Source organism: Hetaerina americana, unplaced genomic scaffold, assembly GCF_022747635.1.
Source record: "Hetaerina americana unplaced genomic scaffold, ioHetAmer1.1.p SCAF_8, whole genome shotgun sequence".
Taxonomy (NCBI): Eukaryota; Metazoa; Arthropoda; class Insecta; order Odonata; family Calopterygidae; genus Hetaerina; species Hetaerina americana.
In genome coordinates, this window is record NW_027287427.1 from 23,324,888 (window position 1) to 23,350,130 (window position 25,243).

The window sequence follows — 25,243 nt, forward strand, 5'->3', positions numbered from 1 at the left end:
ACACATGCATGCATGAGTTAACTGGAGATAATGCAATGATTTGTTTGACTTCCATTTCAAAGGTCAGACCGATGCATCTGTAGGAATAATGCTTTCGGAATGGAATACTGCAAATATATATAAATAAGCCTTTACATATTTAAATTGAATGGAACTCAAAGGATGCGATCAAAGCAGTCGTTAGATTACTGAATCGTTCGTTTAAACCCTGGCATAAAGGACTCATTTGACGTAATTTCGCCCTATATTATTTTAACTGTCCTCAATTAATAACGGACACACGGACTTCTTTTTTAATTTGTGTTCCTTTGACGTATCTGATGAACCCGTTTTGTTCCTGGGATACTGATAAGCCACCCTTGCTTGATTGGCTCTTCAAGGTTCGAACCACGAGAGTTCACAGCACCATACTTAAGGCGGGACTCGAACCCATGATCTTTGGCTTAGCGGGCGAGCACGTTACCCAACTGACTAACAGTCGAGCGAAAACCTTGGAATTTCAAATATTTTACGCCTAACTCCCTGAGAGGGAACAAATTGGATCGATTCGTTGTTCACGTCGCCGCCGGTCATCGTCAGACATTAGCGATAATCGACTTTGTTCGCTACCCACTCAACTCTTACTCTTTCCCGTCTCCTCCTCTCGCTTGGCCTCGTTTAATTCCTCTTGATCCACCGAAGCAGCAGCTACCGTCGCCATTGAAAGGGGTGGGATCCGCCGAGTCGCACGGCGGAAGGACTGCGCTCGAAGGCCGAGTGACATGACGAAGAGTCTGGTGGCATCCCACCGGCGGAAGTTGGATTGATTAGCGGGTAAAGCTTCCGCGGTATGCGACGCGAAAAGTGCTTCTCATTGTCTTTCGGTCATTTCCATGGATGCCAATCCCACCGTTTCGTAATTGAACCCCGAGTACCTGCCCCTATGCCAACGTTGCTCTTCCTCTCCATGCCCTCTCCCCCTCCGTCGTCGAAATGCCCGGCCACTTTCATCATTAGAAGGGGTACGCGTTCTTCGACGTGGAGTTAGTGTTCTGTCTCTCCATTTCTCAAGAGGGGAGGGAGAAGAAGAGAGAGATGGGGGGGGGAGGGAGGAGGATGCCGAGGGAACGGGTGACTAAGGATCGCGGGTGACTAAGGATGTTGGTGCGTGCCTCGAGATGGCGAAGACCCCGTCGGCCGCGTACACGCGTGTCTACCCGTGCATGTCCTTCGTTCGTTATCCCTTGGAGTTGAGGAGATGTGAGGGAAAGAAGCGGTCCTCTCATCGTCATCCTCCCCGAAAGGCCCTGACTGCCTCGGCCGCGTCTCCTCCCTCCCCCCGGAACGATGTTCATGTCTCCCTGCCTCTCTTCCAGTCTTTCGAAAAATTAAAAAAAGGCGAATAGGAAGAAGCGCCTCGTCCCTCTCCAACCTTCTCTAGCGACACTCGAGTCTTTACTTCTGTGGGGAACAGAAAAATTAATAAAAATTACAAAGTAAATCTCCGCGCTCTCGTGTCCTTTTCCGCATCTTTATCCTTCCGCGAGTTCTCCGCTCCCCTCGCGCCCAGCCCCTCTGGCTGCGGCTGCTGCTCCGTCCGCCGTTAAAAATTCCTTTCTCCGAGGAGGGGTCCGGAGTGGAGGATCCTCTCCCATTTCACACCCCCCCTCCCACCCCCACGGTTCGTCCCCGCGCCCGGCGACGATGTCAACTCGGCAAAGAGCATAGGAGAGGGGAGGGGGGAGGAGAGGAAGGAAAATAAAAGAGCGAGGATAGGGCGTCATTAGGGTGTGGCGCCCTCTTTTCGACGCTCACTTTTTTTATAATCGCATCGTGGAACGCGGTTGGTGGCGAGGGTGTTGGTGACGATGCGGCTTAAGAGGAAAAAGGTTATATATTTCATTTTTTTCGCTTCCCCCACCCCCCCCGAGAGCCTCCACCTTCCCCACTCCACACCCTCCCCTTGTCTCCACCGCGCCTACACCTCTTCCTCCTCCTTTTCTTCCCCGTTCCTCCTCCGCGTCCTTTTTGCCTCACTCCTGAAGAGCCCAAAGCGCGTACTCCACACTGGAGTGCAGATACGAGTCGGTGTTTTGAATGCGTTTTATTTGAACCCCCGAGGTGGTAGCGATGAGTGAAGGCGGAGTGCGGGGAGAAGGGGTGGTGGAGAGAGAGAGAGAGAGGATGTGATGACGATTTTTTTAAAAGACGCTCAAAACGAGCGAAAAAAGTGTGCGCATAAAAGAAAGGGACGAGGAGCGTATTTTTTTGTAAAGGAGGGAGAAGGGGGGTTTTGGGAGGTTGGTTTTTAATTCCCAGGGATGCCGCCAGGGAGACATCCTCTTTTTAATTTTCGCATCCGCGCTCCAAGAAGGGGGACGCCATCTGCTCGTCTTTTATTTTGTGTTTGTGTATGTGTGTGTGTGTGTGAAAGGGGGCGGAGGGTTGTGGAATGTGAGGATGGGGAATCTTTATTCATTTTCCTCCAAATTAACGCGAAGTCACGTTTAATTACTGCAAAAAAATGACGTCGTTACGTGTAACATCCCGACTGCCGAGTGATAGGAACTAGAAGGGAAGGGTGTACTCGTGTTTTAAAAGGTGAGCGGGTGGTTGTTGAGGGGGTTGTTGGGGGGGGGGGTCGAGATACTGGGGATGGGGGAGAAAGGAAGATAGGATTGGGAGGGCGGAGGGCGGGGTGAGGGATATTTTTTTTGATCGGGATGTGGCCGGGCAGCGTGGGCCTCCATTTTTTTCTCCCCGGGCGTTTTAATTATGGAGTTATTAAAATGCGATCGGAGTGAACGAGTCTTCCCTCCTTACACACACACTCACCCACCGTCCCCCGCCCCCGCTCCTCTCCTCAATCGAGGATCCCGCAGTCCGTGACGACCCGCTCTCGCCCATTACGGAGCCTTTAAGGGAGAGAAGAGGCGAGCGCTTTTGAGAATCCGACGTGCACATTTTTATTTCAATGAGTGGGCTGTCTATTTGTAGGTAAACGTTTTCCCAATTTCTCGTGTGTGTGTGTGTGTGTGTGGGTGGGTGGAAGAGGGTCCGATCCGGATGCTGGCGAGATGGAGGGTGCTGCTGCTTTTATTCTAATTTAGACGCTTGTGTTTTTTTCCCCTACTCGCGGTTCTCCCGCGTCGCGTTCCTTTTCCCTCCCTGGAAGCGGTCGTCTGTCCGAGGAGCGGCGACCTGCCGACGGGTTGACTCGGGAGGCCCGCACTCACTCGCTCTCAGGCCCCCCGACTTCCGTCTGACATCTCTGTGACTCCTCCGCCTCCGTTCGCCCAAACCGTCCTGGGAGATTGAGGGGGGGGCGGCTTCCTTTGTCACCCCCTACTCTTGCGACGGGCAAGGGGAAGGCCGAGCCGCCGGGGCGGTATGCAGTGATAGACGGCGGACTCCGAGCCTTTTCCAAGCATATTCCGCCAACTGTTGAGAGCACACAAGAAATAGCCGACTCGATTCCCCAGCTGGATATCGAACGGCAGTCGATGCTCATTGCTCCACTTGCTTATTGCTTTGATTTACAAAAATAAATGACGTGCTTTTTGTCAGTTGTCGCAATATATAACCAATGCTGTGGTTGTAATTACAAGCGCAAAAACTTCACGAACGATCTCGGGAATTTAGTCGATAATCGATAGGATTGTTGGCCAAATCGATAGTCGGTCATGGCGAGTACAATATTAATTTGTGGACGCGTCTAAGTTTCACCCAGATCCTGCCGAGGTAACTGCAGTGTCGCTACGTAGTCTTATATTTGCTTTGCTTGTGGCATAAAAAAAACAAATTTCCACACTGTGGTGTATGAAAAAGGATGTAAAAACTGTATTATTTAAAACTAATTAACTTTGGATTATTTGTTTTACATAAAATCTGCAAGGAAACATCCCTCTATGCCCGTGCACGGTGCTTTCGTCCGATACCTACTTGGAGGGGCATTGAGATTTTTATGAGTAGGGACTGTTAGGACAAAACTCGTGATGTAACACACTCCGGTCTAGCGTCCTCTGATTTTTATCTTGCAAGGGCGTGTTTTCTTTCCATTCAGTAGTTCTATGACCTATTATGATGATTCTGTCATGAACTACATCATATTACGTTAATCTAGGTGACTTGAAAGTCTAAATTGTGTATTCCGCCGCTATTCTACCGCTATGCACCTTTTGCCGTCGTCCAAAAGTACTTACGTAACCCAGCTTATTATCAGGAGTGGTATGGCATGAGAAGTAGGCTTTAGGTTTATCGTATCTGATAGTTGATGTTTCTTGATCTATATTATTGATTAGCAAACTTTATTAGTAACATATAAATGTTTCATGGCTGGCAGTGCTGTTCAATATTCATTTTTATGGATGTTTTATTTAATTCAGTCTATTGGAATTGACTTTATTTATCTTTCCGTTGTTAAAATACGTAATTACATGTTTTTCCGACGAGTTAAATGTTTATGCTGCTATGTTATCTCTGTTTTTTCGTTTTGTTTGGGTAGATTATTGATCAATATAATTCTCAATTAGTGCATTATTAACTCTAAAATCCATTTTTGAAATAACATGAGAATTCCAAACGCTTTGGTTTTCCTCCTTATTGTATATTCTTCGGATGAAGTCTCCACTGTCCTCCTGTCATCTTTAGCCATGCCTATGCGTCGCAGTGCACTTACTTCCAAAGCTATTACTGTGCACAGTTTGAACAGCATGTACGATGAATTATCTAATTTTTTGGAGTTAATATATTATACTACCCTCATTATTTCCAGAACTCTTATCCGTTCTCTCTCTTTCTCTTCCCATCTTAACAAACATTCTTACTTTTATCACAGCCTGAGCTATCCCACTATCTACTACTTAGTAGTCCGTCGATTTAAGAAAAGCTTTCGGTGGTCCCTGAACACTATAGCACATCGTTGTGGACTGCTAAAAAGGTTCTGCACGAAGCGATTAATATTTTCCCCGCACCTTATAGTTTCTACTTTCTTTTATGCTGTCAAAAATGACTATTCTCTTCCTCCCTTAAATTCTACATCTACAAATTTCTTCCGTATGTTGCAGTCTTGAACGTTTCACTTATAACCAATGTCTCCTCCTCCGCCTGGTTTCTCTTCTTCCAATTTTCTCCGCCATCACCTTTGTTATCCTATGTCACTTGTGGAAATTTTTCAAATTTTATTTTATCCATATTATATCTGAAATATTCCAATGTAGACCAATTCTCTTGATATTCCAGCGCTATTTTAAGCTCTTTTTTGTATAAGGTTTGCTCGATATCCACTTACTAGGTATGTATACAATGCGTATAATCGTCAATTTTTACGTAGTACTAATGGGGATGTTTACCTAAGGTAATTTCTTTATTAAACTGCGAACTACCGTAAATTTATTCCTGAAAGTAGATAACGCAAATCAGATGTTTTCAATAAGGTCGGAATGAATGGTACCATCCTGCCTAAGGATAGCAGCTGTCAAATATCAGAATGACGAAAAGTTAGGAAAAAAGAATAGGAATAAAACAATTTGGGAACTAAAATATTGAGATTTTTATCAGTATCTCATTATTCAACCTGCAGTAAAAATACGGAGCTTATGGTGTAACGTTGTCATATTTTGAATTAATTAATTTCATTATCATATACGGAGAATTTCAGGGAGCAGCAATCGTTGACGAGTGAGCAGGAAATGGTGATGAGAATACATTCGGGGAGTTTCACTCATGTGCGCGGCACTGAAGGATTGTGAGCTGAGTTTTTGCGTTGAATTTCCACAACAGCTTAAACGCAGCGCATAGTGAAATGGGTTGGTCGCCGTTGATCGTATTCTGGAAACAAGAGCGTATTTACATGTGCATAAATAGCCCTGAGCAGTTGCAATGTTACCTTTTATGCATATATAATATAGTCCTGAGAAGACTTAAACTAAAATAATATATTCAGGCATTTTTATTTATTGAACTTGCAAATAATTTCGCACGAAAATGATATTCCAGGCTTCAAGAACGTGAAACAATACTCATATTACCTGTTGCCAAGTAATATAGTTTTCATGGATTTAAATGCCGCATGATAGCACGAAATATTATGCGGATATTTGGTCGTGTAAATAAATAAAGACTTTTTTCTCCGAGGTTTTCATAATTCTGGTGCAGACGAGGAGAAATTTGTTCATTACTTACTTGATTTCACAGGATTATGGAGAAGGTGCCGAATAATGTTTAATAATGGAGTTGGTCATGTGGAGGCAAGAAATAGTTTATCATTTTGAACTTGCACTAATTCTTTTCATTGCAGAGGTGAGCTCTGATTTCAATATTCGACTAACTCCGTCGTTATTCCCCTTATTTGATTAAGACCATTATTGCAATTGCTTTGATTTAATTATCTCTCGTTTGCCTTCTTGAACACATAGGACCAGGCACAAATTTCCGTGAGTGCCATCCAGAAGTAAAGAAAACACCATTATTTTTATTATTCAGACCATTGGTGTCTAACTTATCAGATTTCCACAGCACACACCCAAGCACTTGCTGAATTATATTGTTCGATCTGCCTAAGACATCAGCCAGCGTCGCTATCCAAACATTTCCATAAATCATGGTTGGTATGCCGGGTAGAGGTGGATGACCTGACGGTCTCTGGTAACTATTAGAAGAGGTAATAGAGGTCTATACACCACCTTCTAGCATGAACTACATTTACACCACATTGCAGGCCTCTTAAACTTTATAACTCGCTACCGCAACCTTCATACTTAATATTCTTAAAATATCTCTACTTCTCCTCCCTTTCACAGTTCACCTCAAATCCTCTGTTTTGTCTCGGCGACCTCCATACATCTCATTTACCCTCTAAATATCCTCCATTCGCTTATTCTGTCTCACCGAAGTCTCCTCCAGCAACTATTTTTATTCCCTTACCTTAAAAATGTAGCACTTCTTCGTTCGTCTTCTCTCCGCCCAAAATAATTGTCCCCTTCTTCCCATTAATTAATCGTAAAGCATCTTCAATCTACGAGCTAACTTAATGAGTGTTTTCGATTAATAGCAACTCCATGGTTTCGACATTGGCCAAAATTTTAGTATTACTCATATTTCCTTTATAGCTTTACCCAAGAGTCCGTACTATCAATTTTTACCACTTCGTAAATGTTTCCTTCACCAAAAATTTTTTTTCTGAATTTTCTGAACACTAACTGGTAGTTCAATAGAAGTAATGCTCAAGTACATGAACTCTTCAGCGTGTTTTACATATGCAATTTTAATTAGCTGTTTATTTAACAATATTATTTTTAAAGAATCTCAACCCTTTCCCACTCTTTAGATTTATCTCCATCAAATATCTGACGCATTTACCCGTAACAGATTTAACGTGTGCGTTCTACTGGTATGCTAAATGTGTGCAATGGAGGACGGGATTGCAGTAGATAAGGTGCTCTGTATAGAAACCGGCCGCAATAAAATTATATGTTGTGGAAAAGTATCTTCTTTCCTAATCAAAGCTTAGTAATGCGTAAACCCGAATTCATAATCAACCCGCCTAGCCAAATTTCTCCCTCTGGCTCTTCTCATTCCACACGTGTCAATTCTTACGTCTACGAATAAAATACTGTGAAGAAGACGGGCAAACACGTCTAACGTTCGTGCCTATCAATCTCCATCCCGATTTTCCATCTGCTAAATGTGCTGAATACACAGTTATTCACATTTTAATTACACAAATATGACCTAATTATCTTTATTTAACTCAATAACGTAATTTTAATGCGTGAAAGTGATGTAAAACTTGTTAATTACGTAGTTCATTATATGCAAATTTGCGAAAAAAATTGGCATTTTAAAATTAAAATTCTAATTAGGTTGAAACCCAAAAGACCGAGCAAAAATATCAGAATCACTGAGAATGCTTTTTAAAAATGGCCGTATTTTTTAAAATATAAATTTTTAATGCAATTAGTTTATAATTTTCCCATATTTAACGATAGCTTCAAGCTAAATTTTACCTCTACATTTGTCAAAGGACTTTGGCAGGATTTTCAAGGACCTATCGGACCAAAGCATACCCCTGCACCATAGTTTGAACGGCACTCTGAATTCTGAGGAAACTTGCTCTTAAATTTTTACTAATTTCAAGCTCCGTTACCCATGGAACGTTTCCTTGACCGTGTCTCGACCTCTTTTGCCCTCGCAGGTATGGTTCAGCAACCGGCGGGCCAAGTGGCGCCGGGAGGAGAAGCTGAGGAACCAACGGAGGGCCGTGGAGCACGTGGGCGGCGGGGGCGGGTCGGGCGGGGCCGGTGGGGCCGGCGTGGCGGCCGCCTCGCCCTCCTCCTCCTCATCCTCGTCGGCCGCTGCAGCCGCCGCCGCCGCCGCGGCTGCCGCCGCCGCCGCTGCAGCCGGCCGCCTGCCCATCAACTCAGGCTTCAACTCCATGTACCCGTCGATCGCTCAGCCCATCGGGACCATGGCGGAGACCTACAGGTGAGGGGCGCATGGGTGGATGTGGTACTTTCCAGTTATCATGTCTTATGTACTCTCTGATGCCGCAGTCATAGTCAGTCTCATCGCCTCATCTGTCTAACTCCTCGAGTATCTAAACGAATTGCACTGTGATTTCTAGGAGAGTAAAAAGTCGATATGTGGTTATTTCCAAATCAATGTATACGTTTCTTTATAGCCGTGACTGTGCCACCGTATATTATGTTGTTATTTGAAAATCCCTTTTATTCAATATTTTCCGTAGACTTCTTTATTCTCGATGGTTTTGCTGAAAACGTTCAGGAAATTGCATACATTTTTTGCTAGATTTTATTTTTTTTCAACGTGCTTCTCTTTTGCATTTCTGTGATTCTATTATTTCCTTTCCGATACCCTCCATTGTTTCTCTTTGATAGCCATCATCCGTGTTTTGCGTAACTGTTAAATCAGAGATGTGCTGAATTTTGTGATCTAAATTCTTGGGTTATGGTTTGTTATGCTTAAGAAATTCTTTAGTTCTTCTAATCTGCTAGGCTTGGCTTTCTGCCTTTTCCATAGCTACTAATGGTACATTTCAATCATCAAAACTATTATTTTTATATTTCCATTTCTTACTTTTATGTTTTCTACTTTTTTCTATCGCCAAACAATTTCTTGATTTTTTTTATTTTACACCAAGTATGAGTTTTTCATCCCATTATCCAAATTAAGGAGCGCCTTATTCAGATCCTGTACTTTTTCTGGGAAAAAACTAAATCATAGCCAAAAAAATTTGCTGAATACCGAAGATATTATTTGCCGTAACATTTTATTTGGCTGACCTCTGTATGCTTTGAAGTGTAAAATTCCTGCGGTTGAGTCATCGTTGGCGTTAATCCCATTTAGAAAAAAGAACAAATACTCGGAAAATGGATTAATACAGTATTAATTTCATATTAAATATTTTGCTTGGCGTCAATGAGTGGATTAATATTTTCAACGTGCATCTCTTTTTAAGAAATTATGGCTGCCATATTCCATCTACTCTTTCATTCATTGCTACAATCAAACCAAAATCAGAACTGCAGAATGACTAATCATTCGGAAAAATTGGGAAATTTTGATAAAAAAGAATATCGAACAAATAGATATTATAAACGCCGATAGGGAATTACTGGTGAGAATCATGACCCTCTTAGTTTGCGAGATAAATAGTTCATGTATGACCTAGGAAATCAAGCCTGCTAGCCTCATCAGAAATACTGATTAGCCTGATTTTGGTGATACTAGGGGTAGGCGTAACGATAATAGATTGCTCAAAAAAATTATATAATCTGATTTTCATTGTTCGCGAGAAAAATGGAAAGAAGATGTCTCGTTCTTCAGAAATAGTCGGGAAATGGAATCTAAAAAATGAATGATCTCCCTGCACTGTTTGTGATTGCGTGTTGGTATACGATATACACACACACACACACACACACACACACACACACACACACACACATATATATATATTCTGAAGACGACAGCCGTGCTGTCGAAACGTCAAATAACATATATATATATATATATATATATATATATATATATATATATATATATTCTGAAGACGACAGCCGTGCTGTCGAAACGTCAAATAACATACATATATATATATATATATATATATATATATATATATATATATATATATATATATATATATTCTGAAGACGACAGCCGTGCTGTCGAAACGTCAAATAACATACATATATATATATATATATATATGTATGTATATACACACATACAAACACATAGACATACATATATATATACGAGGGTCATCCGGAAAGTAGTACCCGTTCGTGCCGCATGAAGTGCTGACGACGCGAGTAGCCGCTGGACGAGGTCAGATAGCTTCAGTGGCTTGTCTGCCTTCTCTGAGCCAAGTTGCGTGACGCTAGCATTGCCTGTGTTGTTTCTGTGATTGTTTACAATGTTTAAAAAAATTGAGAACGCCGCCAGTTGTGAAGTGAGGGCAGTGATTAAATTCCTCAATGCAAGAAACGTTCGCCCATGTGATATTCATCGCCAATTAAAGGAGGTGTATGGAGACAATGTAATGGACGAGTCGTCTGTTCGGCGGTGGTGTCGCAACTTCAACATGGGGAGGGGGAACACACACGACGATGAGCGTTCGGAGAGACCGTCTGTCATTACAGACCAACTGGTGAGCTCAGTTGACGAATTCGTGAGGAACGATCGGCGCGTCACAATTGATGACATCTGTGAGCATTTTCCCAATGTTTCTCGAACAATTGTTCATGAAATTGTTAAACACCATCTGCATTATGCAAAAATTTGTGCAAGATGGGTCCCTCGCGTATCTCAATGAGCTGGCGGCGAAGGACTATGCAGCAGGAATACAGAAACTTGTCACACGTTATGACAAATGCCTTAATTTGCTTGGAGATTATGTTGAGAAGTAGTTTAAAGTATCCTCTTTCAAATAAAATTTTTTATGTTTGTTAATATTTACTTTTGTGTCTTTATTTCACGACCGGGTACTACTTTCCGGATGACCCTCGTACCAACGCACACGCATTTCTAAGTATGAAATACACCCAGAAATGGAAAAAGAAAATATACGTGGATTGCCATTTAGACAAGTGATTGTTATCGTTCGGTCGTCTATGGCACACGGAAGCCTAAATACACATTTACCTATGCCTCATTGCCTATTGAGTATTTATTGAAATTACTGCTATTTACTAGGGAAGGTGACAGACTGAGGTCCTATGTACCATTGGGTTTAGTTGTATGAGTAGATGACAATTATAGAGAGGATAGAGAGAATCTGGACGTGGACACCCCTATTACACCATATCCCAAGTCACCATATCCGCGCTCTAACCGCTCAATCGCTGGCTTGCTCACAACCCGCGTAGGGATCGGAATGCGTTACCTTTTCCGCCACCTCTGGAGTTTGTACATCAACATGAGAAGTCTCTTTTAGTCTTGCACCAGTCATCTCACCAGTCTGATCGCCTTCGCTAAGCTAAAACGCACTGAGAACGCGCTAGAGCCCCAAGCACCCAATGGAGTCCCACCAGTACGTTGGATACGCCAATTGAAAAATCCTTGGCGATCGCGATGGTCTGATACCCAGCCCTAAGGTAGCTGACTCGAATCCCATCTTAGGCATTATGGCTGAGGGTGTTCCTATTATTTACCAAGATATTGCGATATAAGATATCCATGGAAGGTCCTCAAACCATTATTCACAAATGATAAACTCTGATTTAGTTAATGATATAATAAAATACACTTAAATGGCAGTTAAATGAAACTGATAGGGGCGTAGCGGGAGTGGCAGAAAAGGGGCTGCGCTGTCCAATGGAGAAGGAAAATTGGGGTGTGAAGGGGGCGGATATTGAGGTATGTTTTTCGGGCAGACTCTGGAGGGTTTCTCGGGGGATGGACGGGGATCTAGCCGGGGTGACCGAGGTGGAGAGGGCGGCGGCGTCGGTTGCGTGGGAGGCGGACGTTTTTGGACGGCGACGGATAGGGATGGACCTGGGGAGGAGGGTTTGGGCCTGTCACTCCAAGATAATCCTCGGTCAGAGCGGTGGGGACCCCATCACACCCCTCACCCGTCTCCCCGCACCCCCCCTCCCGGGGCGAGGGGTTCCGTGGCATCGCTTTCGTCCGAAATCCGGCCACAATCTGGGGTCCTGACCCTCGCATCTCCCCTCTACCGCGCAACCCATCCACCCCAGCTCTCTGCGGCCCGGCCGCGCCATTTGTACCCTGACCCCTGCGCGGCACCCGAAACCAAGAGGAAGAAAGATTGAGTGGGGGAGGGCTAAAGGGTCCGAGGAGATAAGGCTGTGGAAGTGGTTCCCGTGAGAGGAGATGTGGGGGCTCTGAGATGGCTCTCTCTCCCATTCTCCTTGGGCCCTCGGCTCCATTACAAGGGGGACTAGTCCAGGTTATTCTAATTGTCTTTTAGAGGTTTCGGAGAATGGAAAAGTTATGGGGTGAATGTAGATAACCGAAGGTATTGCTTGACTTAGGTGATCCTCCTATTCGCCTATTGATTCTCCCGAGAAATTCTCAAATCTCCGTTGGCTAATCAGAGGTGTAATTTAATTTAATACCTGCAACGGAAACTTCTGATGTTTGGCGCCGATCGGTCGAATGTTAGGTATGTTTAAGAAAAGAGTTCAGAGAAATCAATATGTAAACGTAGCATCTTTATTGATTCCCATCTCTTATGCTTTTGGCCTTCTGTTTTATCTATTGGCTTCAAAACCCATTGTTTTCATCATTATTTTTTAGCTTAAATTTAAAAAATAAGAATGATATTATCGTAACATGATTTGACAATGTATCAAACCGAATATGTCACACTGGTAGTATTATTAATAATGTAAGCTCTTAATACCCTCAGCAGTGATAATGAAAATGATCATATAAACAAAGTTCTACAACTTTTTGTTGCTTGGAGTAAACCGTTCCATTCGATGATGCGTTATAATTTCTTTTAGAGCACCAATCTGAGTTTTCAGAAGCAATTTGCCTATTTATGAAACTTAGGGAAAATGCCAGTATTCTGTAACTTTGTAAAATTAGGAATCGCTGGTATGGTCACTTATTTCTCCTGTTAAATTCTCGTTACTAATATCCTACATATCACTACTGCGCGGCTTTTGGTACAGAGTGATACTGAACGTTGAGAAGATCTTATATGTCGTCATTTAAAAGGGCCGGTCCAAAACTAAGTCTAATAAGAGCACAATAATATGAATCAGATAGAAAATCTTTTAAAATTAAATATAATGTATTATAGATTCATCAATGACCTTAGAGAAATGCCTTTGGGTAAATAAGGAAATCTCGGTCATAATTTGCAAAAATACGTCGGTACATCGTGATTTCACCAAAACTTTAATTAATTACAATTTAAACATGTCAATGTCATTTACAAAGGTTTATTCTTTCATTTCGTTAATTAAATAGTTCAACATGCATCGGGTTGTGAATGAAAAGAATGGAAATAATCAATACAAAATTATAGTTTCTCGTTTGTGAAAAATGGCTGAAAAGGCGGATGATTTTATTGATTTTCAATTTTTTGCATTTCACTATAGCAGTGGATAGTAAACAGATTGTCAGTAGATAGTATCCCCACATCTACTCAAAGCAACATATTTTGTGTGTACTTTCACCAGATTCAATCTCTAGCTACGTGTAATTTTCACAAATTTGATACCCTATTTTTTTTGTACGCCACCTTGATCCGTCGATGATAATTAGGTTTACGCTCCAATTTCTCTCCCTCTCCTTTTCTTCGAACGTGGATATTTTCCCACCGCTTAAGTTCCCTCTCTTTCTTTTGACCTTTATTTCATTATACTTTCCGTCTCGACTGCTCTTGTCTTCTTCCCCCTTATCCTTCCTCCCCTCTCCTTCGCCCACCCCCCCCCACTCACCCCTCATCCGTCAACCCGTGACAGAATGTAATACTCCCTCCCCCCCACTCTCACTCCCCCATCCTCCCCCTCCTCATTCCCTCGGCATTTTTTTATCTGTCCCTCTCATCTTCTCTAGCGCTGCTCCGGAGATGTCTGCGGCTTCTAAGCTTATAGCGCCGAGCCGACCTCGCCCTTGCGAGCCGACGAGGAAAAAAAAGGACCCCGGCGTCCCCGGAGACGATTAAAGCAAGACCGCCCTTCTGGCGGGGATTCCGAGAATCCTAGGTTTTCGACGTCGGCCTCTTGGAGGGATGAGAGAGAGAGAGAGAGAGAGAGAGAGAGAGAGAGAGAGAGAGAGAGAGAGAGAGAGAGAGAGAGAGAGAGAGAGAGAGAGAGAGGGTGAGGGGCGAGACAAAAACCTTCCGTCGACGGTGAAAGGACGGTTTTTGTTCCTTACAAGCATCTCAGAGGCAGATTATTGGTGGAGGCCGTTTTTATTTCTCCGAAGTAGGTGCATGGGAAGGTGTATCGCAATCGGAGCCTCAAAACCGTCCAACTCGGGACCGTGGCCACTGTGGACGGTGGATAAGCCTTGACTTGTATATGACATGTTGATCGTGGCTTAACGATTTTGGGGGTGGCTTGCAGGCGGGAAGAAATGATCCGACTTCGGTCGCGACTCCAGTAAATTATAATATTAAAAAAATCCTTTGAATTATTTTATAGGTAGATAAACACTGCTTTATTTTTTTACCACCATTGGATTATATTAAAAGGTCATTTGTAGATTTTTTCAAAGTATGTCCCTTTGCGCTTAATTATTTGTTCTTTTATTTCGAGAAATGTTGTTTTGTAGAAAATTGTCACAAAACTCGATTTATCTCCCACATCTGATACTTAAATTCTGAAGTAGAATATTGAAAATATCTCCTAGTTCAGCGTGCAATCGATGCGTTAGATTATTAATAATAGATAAGGTTGAATTTCAAACAGCCCGATGGATTTTTGTGAGCAAGCAAAATGACACCGGTTGTCACAAAGTAGAATATAAGCTGAAAAGATACTGCCAACTTTCCAGTCCTGCCCAGTCATTCTGCGTATTCCTATGCATATTCCTTAACATTCAGCGAGTTACATAAAACCTCGATTTGAGAGATTAACGTCTCCATCGTGGTCAATTCAGTAATATGTGACTTCTAATAAACTGAAATATTTTAAAAAGTTTTTATGAATGAGCTCAGATAAAGCAGATTTCATTAATCAGCAACTGGCAGGGAAAGCTGAAGTAATATAATATTCAAAGGGATAAAATGGTTAAATGTTAGAGCTTTTACTACGGAGCGGAATCATACAATTCGATAAGTAAATGATTAATGGAAATAAATGGAAATTCTTAAATTGCCTGATGGTGTCGACATTTAAGGAAATTAACTAGAAAATGCTGGTGGGGAGTTGAGGAACTGCTCATGTGCCTTGCTTTATTTACCTCTTATATGAGTAAATTACTTGCTCTAAGCGCCTTGAAAACTAAACGCCCTGCGAAACTCTCTCACACTCGCACTCGTGAGGAAACATGTTCCCCGATCTTTAGGTGAAAACGTAAATGCTATTACTTCTTGCCCATATTACTTTTAACTAAAATTCGATCTCGCTTGACTTTTTATTTGCGATTCATTCACCACCATCTAATATATATTCTACGCTTAATCTTTCCCTGTCTAATGTTGACATCTGTGAAATTTGAACTAAAATTGTTTCGGCGATCAAAATAACATGGAGTTAGCTATTACTCGTGATATTTAAATGTTTTGCCGAAATCAATCATGATATGCAAAACGGCTTCAAAATTTCAATTTCCGCCGCCACATACACGCATACCCCTCCGCTTCTCGCCTTAGATATCTCCCTTCACTGTCCACCCCGTGATAAGGGAAACAGCACACTCATCAAAAACTTCTTTAGATTGGAATATATCAAATTTACTAGTATATATGAAAAAATGCTAAAACAGTCGCCATCAACATATGTGAAACAAATGCATCATTGGCGCCAGCCCTCGTCCTCTTATAAGCGCTCTCTCGAAGACCGAATTCCCCTATGTGGCAACCAACTCCATTTCTAACTCATCCCATAATATTATAAGGTGTACGCTCTCTTCCAAAGTGTGACTCCCCAATGTGCATTGTATGTAGTGCAATAAACAAATGAGGTTAGGAGAGGCGATGTTTAAACACGTTTGTGAGATGTAGGGACGCGGACGCCTCAAGTTGGTGATTTAAAATGCCACGGTTTGCTGATTTATGAGTTTTTATCGGTTGGCTTGACGTAAAGCTCCCTAGAAAGGATTTAAATGGGAAGGTTTGAATTAAAAAATTCACTTATTGATTTAAAACTTACCTAATAACTTGAAGCTTGTGTGTAGAGGGCGCATAAATGCCGGGAGTTAAGGTATTTTAAAGCTGGTTAGTTGATAGTCATACCAATGTTAGGTCATAGTCTATAGTTACGAAGGAGGGAAAGGGAAGTCCGCTTCAGTAGTAGGGAGGGGCATTTTGTTAAGGCCTCATAATAGACGCTGCAATATTACTCAAAACAAATGCTAGGAAAAAAAATCAAAACACAGGGTCCACAGAAAAATGGTGGGAATATCTTAATAGAAATATACCATTTCATTAAGAAAATATTTTTCCCATTAAACGGGTAATTCCTTTGTTCCCCATTTGACGCTTACGCGTTCCTTACCCTAAATCCCAGAACTGCATAAGAATACACATGAGCCCACGATGAATTCTTTTCTCTGTGTCTGGACACGGGACTATAGTCTTTTCTTGCGTTTCGTTATAAAAATTTACCCTTTACATTGTGGCGCTTTCATAATTAATGCTGTCATGCTGATGTACCCCAAAGTTACAAAAAGATGAGAGAGAGAGTGTTTCTTTAAGTTTGATTGTCGAACGAGTTCAGTTCTTTGGCATGTCCGCCATGTCACGTCTCGCTCACTCGCACCCCTACCACCCTCCGACGGCTGAATTGTCTTCCCTCCGGTCCTCGACACCACCAACTCCTCCCCGATTCCCGTCTTCCCCCCCCTGCCTCCCCCTTCCCCACCCTCTCGCCCGCTTGCCTCACCCTCAACGTCCCCCTCTCATCCTTCCTCTTAATTGCCCCTTCTCTTTCCTGTTCGAGCATCATCACCAACATCACATCACGGCCCGTCTCTCGGGCCAATGATCGAATATCGCGATAACTGCGATCCATTGATCGATTCGACCGCTGTTTATGTATACCCATTCCATCCCTCTCCCACCCCCGCCTCCTCGGGACGAGGAGGGCGACAGACGTCGAGAAGACGAATTCTCATTTAATTACCACCCCGGGAGGATGTGTGCGCCATGGATGACGGCGGCGTTGGCCTCCATTTCAATCACCCTTCCTCCGTGTTCCTTTTCCTTCAGCCGGACTAGTAGGGCACACAAAGCGATGGAAACGTTAATTGTCTCATACATTCGAGCCTGTGTCTCAGGGAGGGGTTGCACAAAATATAAAACTAAGGTTTATTTTAACTGTGAGTTAGTAACCCACTGCTCTAAAATTATTGACAATAATTATAAGCTCACCCAAAAATGATGAGGTATTAGTCCTGATAAATTTAATGAGAATTTTTTCTAATAGGTAAATGTATTTTTACGGGTGTAATAGTCGTATTTATTTTGAAGTTATAGACGATTCTGGTCGCAAGATCCGAATTTCATGTGTGACATAATTATTTCTTTACATGCTGCCGTTAAGAGTGAGTTAATGCTGCGCTCGATTCGATATACTACTCTTAAAAATTTGATTTACTAATATTTTTAGGTTGTTCCCTATTATCGCAATAAAACAATAAAAATGAGGTCAGGTTAAAAAGCGATTTTCATTGCAATTTACTTTATTCTGAATATTATTTTAATGGATAGTTCAACGTGTCACACAGAAAACTAAATGTATGCAGAAATTCGTTTGGTAATGATTAATATTTTAAAATAGTACATCCTTGCTATGGCATATCATCTTTTACTGCCATAAATTGACTTACCAAAAATAATTAAGCTACGCCCAAAACAAAATAATACTCTCTGACCCTTTGGTACTTTATTAATAACTAAGCGTATGGGTTAAGACATCGCCGAATAACTCTAAAATATCATTCTGGACATTTAACAATATTGGTGGAGTGATTAAAACCTACACCTCAAAAATTCAAGTTCCTTTTCCTGCCTAATTACGGAAAGTTTTAAAAAAATATCTCCAAGTCTAAATAGTACTCTGAAGAGAATCCTTGGAATTGTTAGAAAAACGATATAAAAAAATAGGATTCGAGAGTTGACAGAAAATGCGGGTAGGAAATTTTGTTGGCGTTTCCTGAGCGAGTCCTCAAAAGTTACGAACAATAGTATCGAGTTAGAGGGGACAGCTCGGGTGTTAGGAGAAGGGCAGGGGAAAATCGGCTCGGGTGGCGGGTGAAGATAAAGGGGCAAGGGCGTGCGGCGAGGGACGCTGGAAGGGGTTGACATCGGCTGGCAGCCAAAGAGGGAGGACGGGCGAGGCAGGTGGCAACCGGTGAATTTCTACACATTTGCGTCCCCGCGCGGCGACCAACCCCTCCTAGGGCCCATCGAAGGAAATATCATAGCCCCCCCTCCCTGGGGATCGGGCCTAGAAACGGTCTCCACCAATTCCCTCGGCCAATAGCCTCCCCCCACACCCCATCACGTCCTCAAAATTAGGCCCGGGACCTCTCATCCTCCCCCCTCCCACGCACTGGGTCTAACCGTCCGCCGTCACCGCCTGCCTCTTCGAGGCTGCACGAAGTAAAAAAAGAAGTCTGCACGGCGCTCCTCTCCCCCCGCCTCCAACCGCTCCTTCCAAACCCCACATCATCCTCCAAGGAATCTCGTCTGAAGACAGGCGAGAGTGCGTCCCTCGCCCCTCCATCCGCTCTGGACAGCCAAAGGACGGGGCTGGGAGGGTGTGGGGGTTCGGGTGGGTGGTGGGGGGAGAGGGACGGGACACACCTGTAACGCAAGACGTCTTCGGACGGGGACCACCGCGGAGTCGCGTCCAGATCCAGATCGACATTTCACGCAGTCAACCGCCCACGGTGAATGGCAGGGTAGGCCAGCTACGCGGCCGGCGGGCGCGCCGCTTTTCCCCCCAACCGTCCCCTCACCCACCCGCCGAGCCTCCTCCCTCCCTTTCTCCCTATTCGCCCGTTGAAGTCTCCGGCCGGCCTATCGCGTGGGAATCCGGACGAACACTCTTACCGTGGGTCCTCATTGAAATCTCATCGACGCTCCGTCCTCCCTCCTTAGCTCTCGATGCCAGCCGCGTGATTAATTTGTACTCCCACCTCCCCGCAGATACAGCGATATGGCCGTTCGTTATGGAGAGTTTTCATTTCCGCCGTGACCGGTTGGTGATGAAAGGAGGCGATTGAAACCTCCCGACGTGGCGTTCCTTATACGTGTCGTACTATTTCTCTAATGACCGCGAGTCTAGAGGATTTTTGCGAATTGCTCGAGCTGTTTCAAATCGATCTGATGTAAATTAAATTGAAACACGCTCCGTGGCACGCATTTTATTTGACGTATCACCATGACGAGAATGCATGAGTGTGCTTTTCACTCGCTTTTCTCTGAGTTCCTTGTATATTTTCCCTTGGGCCGCACTTATTTGATCAATTGTAAGTTTTTTTGGTAAAAAGGAATTGGATTCAACGAGTGTAACTGCGAAACGTGTCGTAATCAGTCACTTTATGGTTAGATAGGCTGGTTGAAATGATGTATCATTCTCTAATGATACTTCAGTAATGATTAGGAATCAATAAATTTTCTTTCAAATGTTACGGAAAGATTTCCCATAATGTTGCGTAAGTTTTTTTATCTTGTCGTTATTATAATTTGAATAATTTTCACCATAATTTTCACGATCTTTAGTTATCTCAAGTTAATTCAAGTTCTTCTACCGTGTGATTCTGTTGCTTTCTTGGGAGTGTTACATTGAGCGTATAAAATTTATCCCTCCACCAGTTTTCATGAAATTTACACACAAAATTCCTCGGCTATAAATTGATATTTGATTGACATGTTATCAGCTCGTACAGGCACAGTAATCTATGGAGATAACAATTTTTTTTCGGATTTTTATAGAAAAGAATTTCGCTACCTTTTCTACCTTTTATTTTTGCACTTTAATTCTATTTCGTTAAGGCTCAAAGTCAATAAAAACTCGATTTTTGGCGGCGATTTTATATTAAGATGCCGGTTAGGATTCATGACTATGGCGATAATATTCGAGCTTGAAGAAGTGTGTCTTTAGGGGGACGCCTCAAACGTTGAGTTGATGTAAACTTATACATCTACATCAACACCCTGCGAGCCACCAAAAAAGTGTGTGGCAGGGGGTGCAGCACCAGGAGGAAAGGGTAAGGGATGAGGGGGTTAGGGTTTTTCAAATGAGTTAGGGAAGGTGGGGGAACCTACAAAAAATACGTATGTACGTATATGTATATATATATATATATATATATATATATATATATATATATATATATATAACCATGCGCAGTCCCTACCTTTTTGGTTAATACTTATTGTGTCACACTGACTCCTGGGGGATTTCGACTATTAGCATTCTGGTCTCTTATTGTTCTTGGAAAAAATGACATGTTAGTCTTGCAGTCTGTCCCTCTAATCTTATGTTCGTGATCCCTCCGACCTTAATACGTTGTGGTTCGTATTATGTTCTAAATGTCATCGGAAAAGGACCCATCTTTAAATGTTTTAAGAAGTTTAATCTATATTGTAAACGCCGCTGTGTAAGGGAATCCCAGCCTAAATTTTCTAGAAAAGTAGTTTCTCTACTGCGTTGGTCATAACAATGTTGGAAAAAAGGGCGTACATAAGCTACAAAAGAACGCAGAGGTAAGCATTCAGGCCACCATTAGTATAGAATGAACCTTTGATGTACAAAATATAATAATAATTTGATTTATTTATTGTCACTATTATTTTGTTACCTACTGATAGAATAGGTTTCACATGGCTCAACTATTCCTGAATTCATCTCCACGCCCTATCTACCAATGACACATGCCAGACGTACTTAAGAAAGCAAAAAAATCGATCACTCGAGAAAATTGAGAAACTAACTCGGAACTTAGGTTTTTCGGTGGCGCGGCCAACTTCTCCAGCGTAATTGATAAGAATAGTTATCTCATTCTGAAAACTTCGTTGCAATTTTCCACAGTTAAAACTTTATTGCCGACCATGGTTTCGATACACTGTATCATCTTCAGGTGAGGAAAAATACAAGGAGAAGGGATATATATACACAAGTTACAAGAAGGGGTGGCAGGGGAGGAGGGAGCGGGGGGGTAGGGGGGGTTTCATAAAAAGAGAAAGGCAGGAAAAACCAATGGAACCCCCGAAGTGCGGGCAGCTCACTCTTCGGGGGGAGGAGGGGGGGGGGGAAGTTTTAACTGTGGAAAATTGCAACGAAGTTTTCATTATGTCTCGATTCCACAATATCACGCCTGACTCTTCACTTTTCGTACGTTATCTCATTCCTTCCACTAAAAGTGACCGAAAATTGTATTTCTCGAGTGAGTTTATCTCCTTTTTATGAGCTCAATGGTTTTCGTTTTCTTGCCTTTGTCACGTCTTTGCCATCCAAGTAAACGTATACTCCAACTGTAAAATTTGTAAATACTCTTATTTTGTTTTTACAAGCCCACCTAGAGGTCGAGGGTTCGATTCCCTCCTACGTGGGTTTTCCTCCACCTAGGACATGGATGTTTGTAATTATCTTGTGTTATGATTTGGGGGTTAGGTGATAAAATGGACTATATATACTCGATATCGCTCCAATAAAGAAAAAAATACATTTAATTACAAAATTTTCGATCACAACGAAAAATACCCCAGCTACCTCCTGCCACACGCTCCCATGTTGGCTCGCAGTGTATGGCAGTGATATAAAAACGACTGTTCCTTCCTCCTACCCTCTTAACGAGCATCTTTTCTTCTATCAACCCCTCCAACATCCCATCACCTGTTACTGACCACAACGCGTGCAACGGAATTCCGATATTCGAAGACTTCTCGGTTGCATTCGCTCGGATATCATTTCTATATTGACACCGTTACGGACATGATTCCAGCCGCGTTTCTAATTAAGACTGTGGCTCCAATGCTGCGATGCCTCATTGGTGGCCGGCTATGCACAAGTCGGCCTATTTGCGCCAACCTTCTCCACCCGTTGCCCCCTCTCACCCCCTCTCCTCTTTTTGCCTCACTCCTTCATATTGCGCGCCGTATTTTTTTTGCGGTCCACGGACGTCGGTCTCCTTTCCTCGAAGTTTCGCGGCGCAAGATGTAACCCGAGACTTCATCCCGTCGGCATCTCACAGCCGACAACGCTGGGATAAACATTTCAGTCGACCACCGCCCGCGCGCCCAAGCATGCGTTGACCTCAAACCGCCGATCCGCTCCACCCCGCCCACCTCCACCCCCTCTCCTACTCCATCAGGCCCTACCCCCCGTCTTCCTCATCGCAACGCAGGAATACTTACTCTCGATGTAATTAATCGCGGCAGCGGCAGACACAGCGGCATCGGGACGGAAAACCTTGGGTGTGGTGGCGTGGGCGGTGGGTAGGTGCAGAGGACACCGGTGGGTCCGCACTTGCGATAGACATGCGCCGGTGGGCGCCGAGGCGTCGCCGCCGCCGCCAGCACCGAAACTGTACACGGCATTGATATGAGTTCGCGTCGGCATCTTGCGTGGTGGGAAGGGGGGGATGGGGGTTGTGCCTCGGTTCAATACCCCACGGACTCGACTCGACCTTTCCTCAGGCATCTCTTGATAGTCACCCGTGTTCATTGAAATTTTTTTCCGGGAATATTCCGGGGCCTTATAAGCTTGGGACCTACTTTTAGTTTTTCAGCCTCTTGGATATCTAATGTCTCCATTTACTACTGCTAGAGGAAGTGGAGATGAGAAGGTTCGTTCAAGCTGCGGAGGCAAAGCTTTATTAGTACGAGCCTACGTGCACTCTCTCCCGATCGGAAACTCAATATTCCCGCCGATATCCATTAATTGTCGGCGTTGCCTCTTTTCCAACAATTAAATATCAGTCAAGCGTTGCAGTAGGTATATATTTAATGCTTACTATTGTATTCATTAACTGAGTGAACTTCTCATAACCATTAGAATTGTCCAATTTGATGATAAGCGCCAAAAACTGATTGGAAGTAAAAGATAGTTTTCGGCGGCCTTTTGAAATAATTCGAAAGATAATATTAAGTAACATGTAAATTAAATAGTCAAATAAAATTGCGATCTATTTTAAGAATTATAGTACCAATTCATTTCTGTGCGCACGAATGTTTCATAAAATATATTTGTTGTATTGAATATTTGTGATTTAATATTCGTTGTGGGTACGTACATGTTTCATATATATGCATGTATATATATAGGTATCATTGTTTTTTTAACTAATTTTAATTTTACATTCTGTTAATACTCTCGATGTATTACAGGTTTACGCTTCTTTATCACTTCATAGCCAGACTATATGGAGTGAGTGGTACATTACAATTCGGCTATTTGTTGGTTGCAAATGTATCGATCTCAAATTCGGTTGAGAGCATTAACCTTAGCACAGACGATAAACCACTGCTTTATTTTGCAAATCATTATCTTAGACAATCAAAGATAATGTGAAATTTCCCATACCATCGAAAGATTAATCCCCCATGAATTGTTATATATCCATGTAATTATCAATTTAATTTTACTCTTGATTATTCTACCTGAGGGCATCCTCGTTTAAGTTTATCCTCTTTATTCTCTCCCTCACAGCTCTATGACAACTAGCCTGAGCAGCATGGGTGGCGGGTGTCTGCAGCAGAGGGGTGCAGAGGTGCCCACCTCCGGATACCCGTACATGTTCCACCACCCTCCATCCGCCCCGCACCACGACCACCCCCTCTCCTCCCTGCCGTACAACTCGCGGGCCGCGGCGGTGGCGGCCGCTGCGGCTGCGGCCCACGCCTCCTCCGCCATACCCCCTCCCTCTTCCACCGCGCCGCCCCCGCCGCCCTCCTCCTCCACCTCCTCCACGTCCTCCGTCAACCTGCACCACCACCACGCCCAGCACCACCTGCACCACTCGGCCGCCGGGGAGTCGTCACCGCCCCCGCCGCCGCCCTCACACCCGCCGCCCTCCGCCTCCTCGGTGGCGGCGGCGGCCGCGGCGGCCCTCCAGGCGGCCTCCTCCCCGCCCGTCAACGCCCACCAGCACGCCTCATCGTACGCTGCGGCGGCCGCGGCGGCGGCAGCGGCGGCCGCCGGTGGGGGCGGCGGCGGGCCTCCTGGGACCACGGGCACCGGTGAGTAGCGCGACTGCCCTCTCTTCCCTCTCTCTTTGTGCCACCTCGTTTTCTTTTTTTTAAAATATCATATCGAACTCAAAAACATTCCAGTTGACCTTTATTTGAAATTAAGGCAAGAAATAAAAAAGATAATCACGGACACCCAAGCCCTTGGAGGAGAAAGCTCACCCACTAGAAGAAAATCTGAAATTGAACCCACGATCTCCAGACTAACAGATGAGGGCGTTACCCCGCCACCACCAAGGCCATGTACATATTTAAAAAATTTTATTTTACGCAACTCTTTCATCCGGAGAATGTTTAATTTCCAATGAGCTTCGCCTTCATGCTTCTCATTATTTGGTGACACCGGTTTTGGCGCCAATCAGATCGTACTTCGCCAACCCTGTCCCATGAGTTGGTTAACTCTTAAATTTGGGTGCAGGCCGCGTTTTCGCATCTACGATAGCCAGCGAATACCGACGTTGCCTATCTTGTACAGTGAACTCGTCGTAAGCTTCACTGTAGTGTTTTGTTTCCTCCCAGGGTTGCCGCTCCGACGAAACGGAGGTAGGTACGTATGTCCTTGACGTACATACCCACCTCCACAGTGGCAACATAACGCTTGATCGGGCGTAAAAAACGTATATTTAGCCGTACCTTCAACCAATATTCTGACGGGAAATGGGGGTTGCAGTAAGGGATTTGGAGCAAAAATGACATAAGTGAAAGGGATTATTCTCCAAGTTTCTCGATAGAAAACTCAACATCACTCAATTCATAGTGCAGCCGAAAAAGTTTCCAGCAGATTCTTTAAAGAAAATTATCGCAAACCGCTAAGAAGAGGATAACCACTTTATAGAAAGCAATAAAACCAACCAAAATTTTTTGTCAGAATGTCACCTCTCGCTCTCTTCTGTTCTT

The 25,243-nt window shown here is 43.5% G+C and overlaps 1 protein-coding gene across 1 annotated transcript in view; it reads left to right on the forward strand.

Moving 5' to 3' along the window:
- Nucleotides 1-24,204, forward strand: part of LOC139697962 (paired box protein Pax-6-like) — a gene marked incomplete at its 3' end in the record, with an annotated part of 189,087 nt that extends 164,883 nt beyond the window's left edge. The window contains exons 6-7 of the mRNA XM_071596818.1: nucleotides 8,174-8,463; nucleotides 23,808-24,204. Of these exons, the coding sequence (XP_071452919.1) occupies nucleotides 8,174-8,463; nucleotides 23,808-24,204 (687 nt within the window). The remainder of the gene's footprint in view (nucleotides 1-8,173; nucleotides 8,464-23,807) is intronic.
- Nucleotides 24,205-25,243: the final 1,039 nt, after the last annotated feature.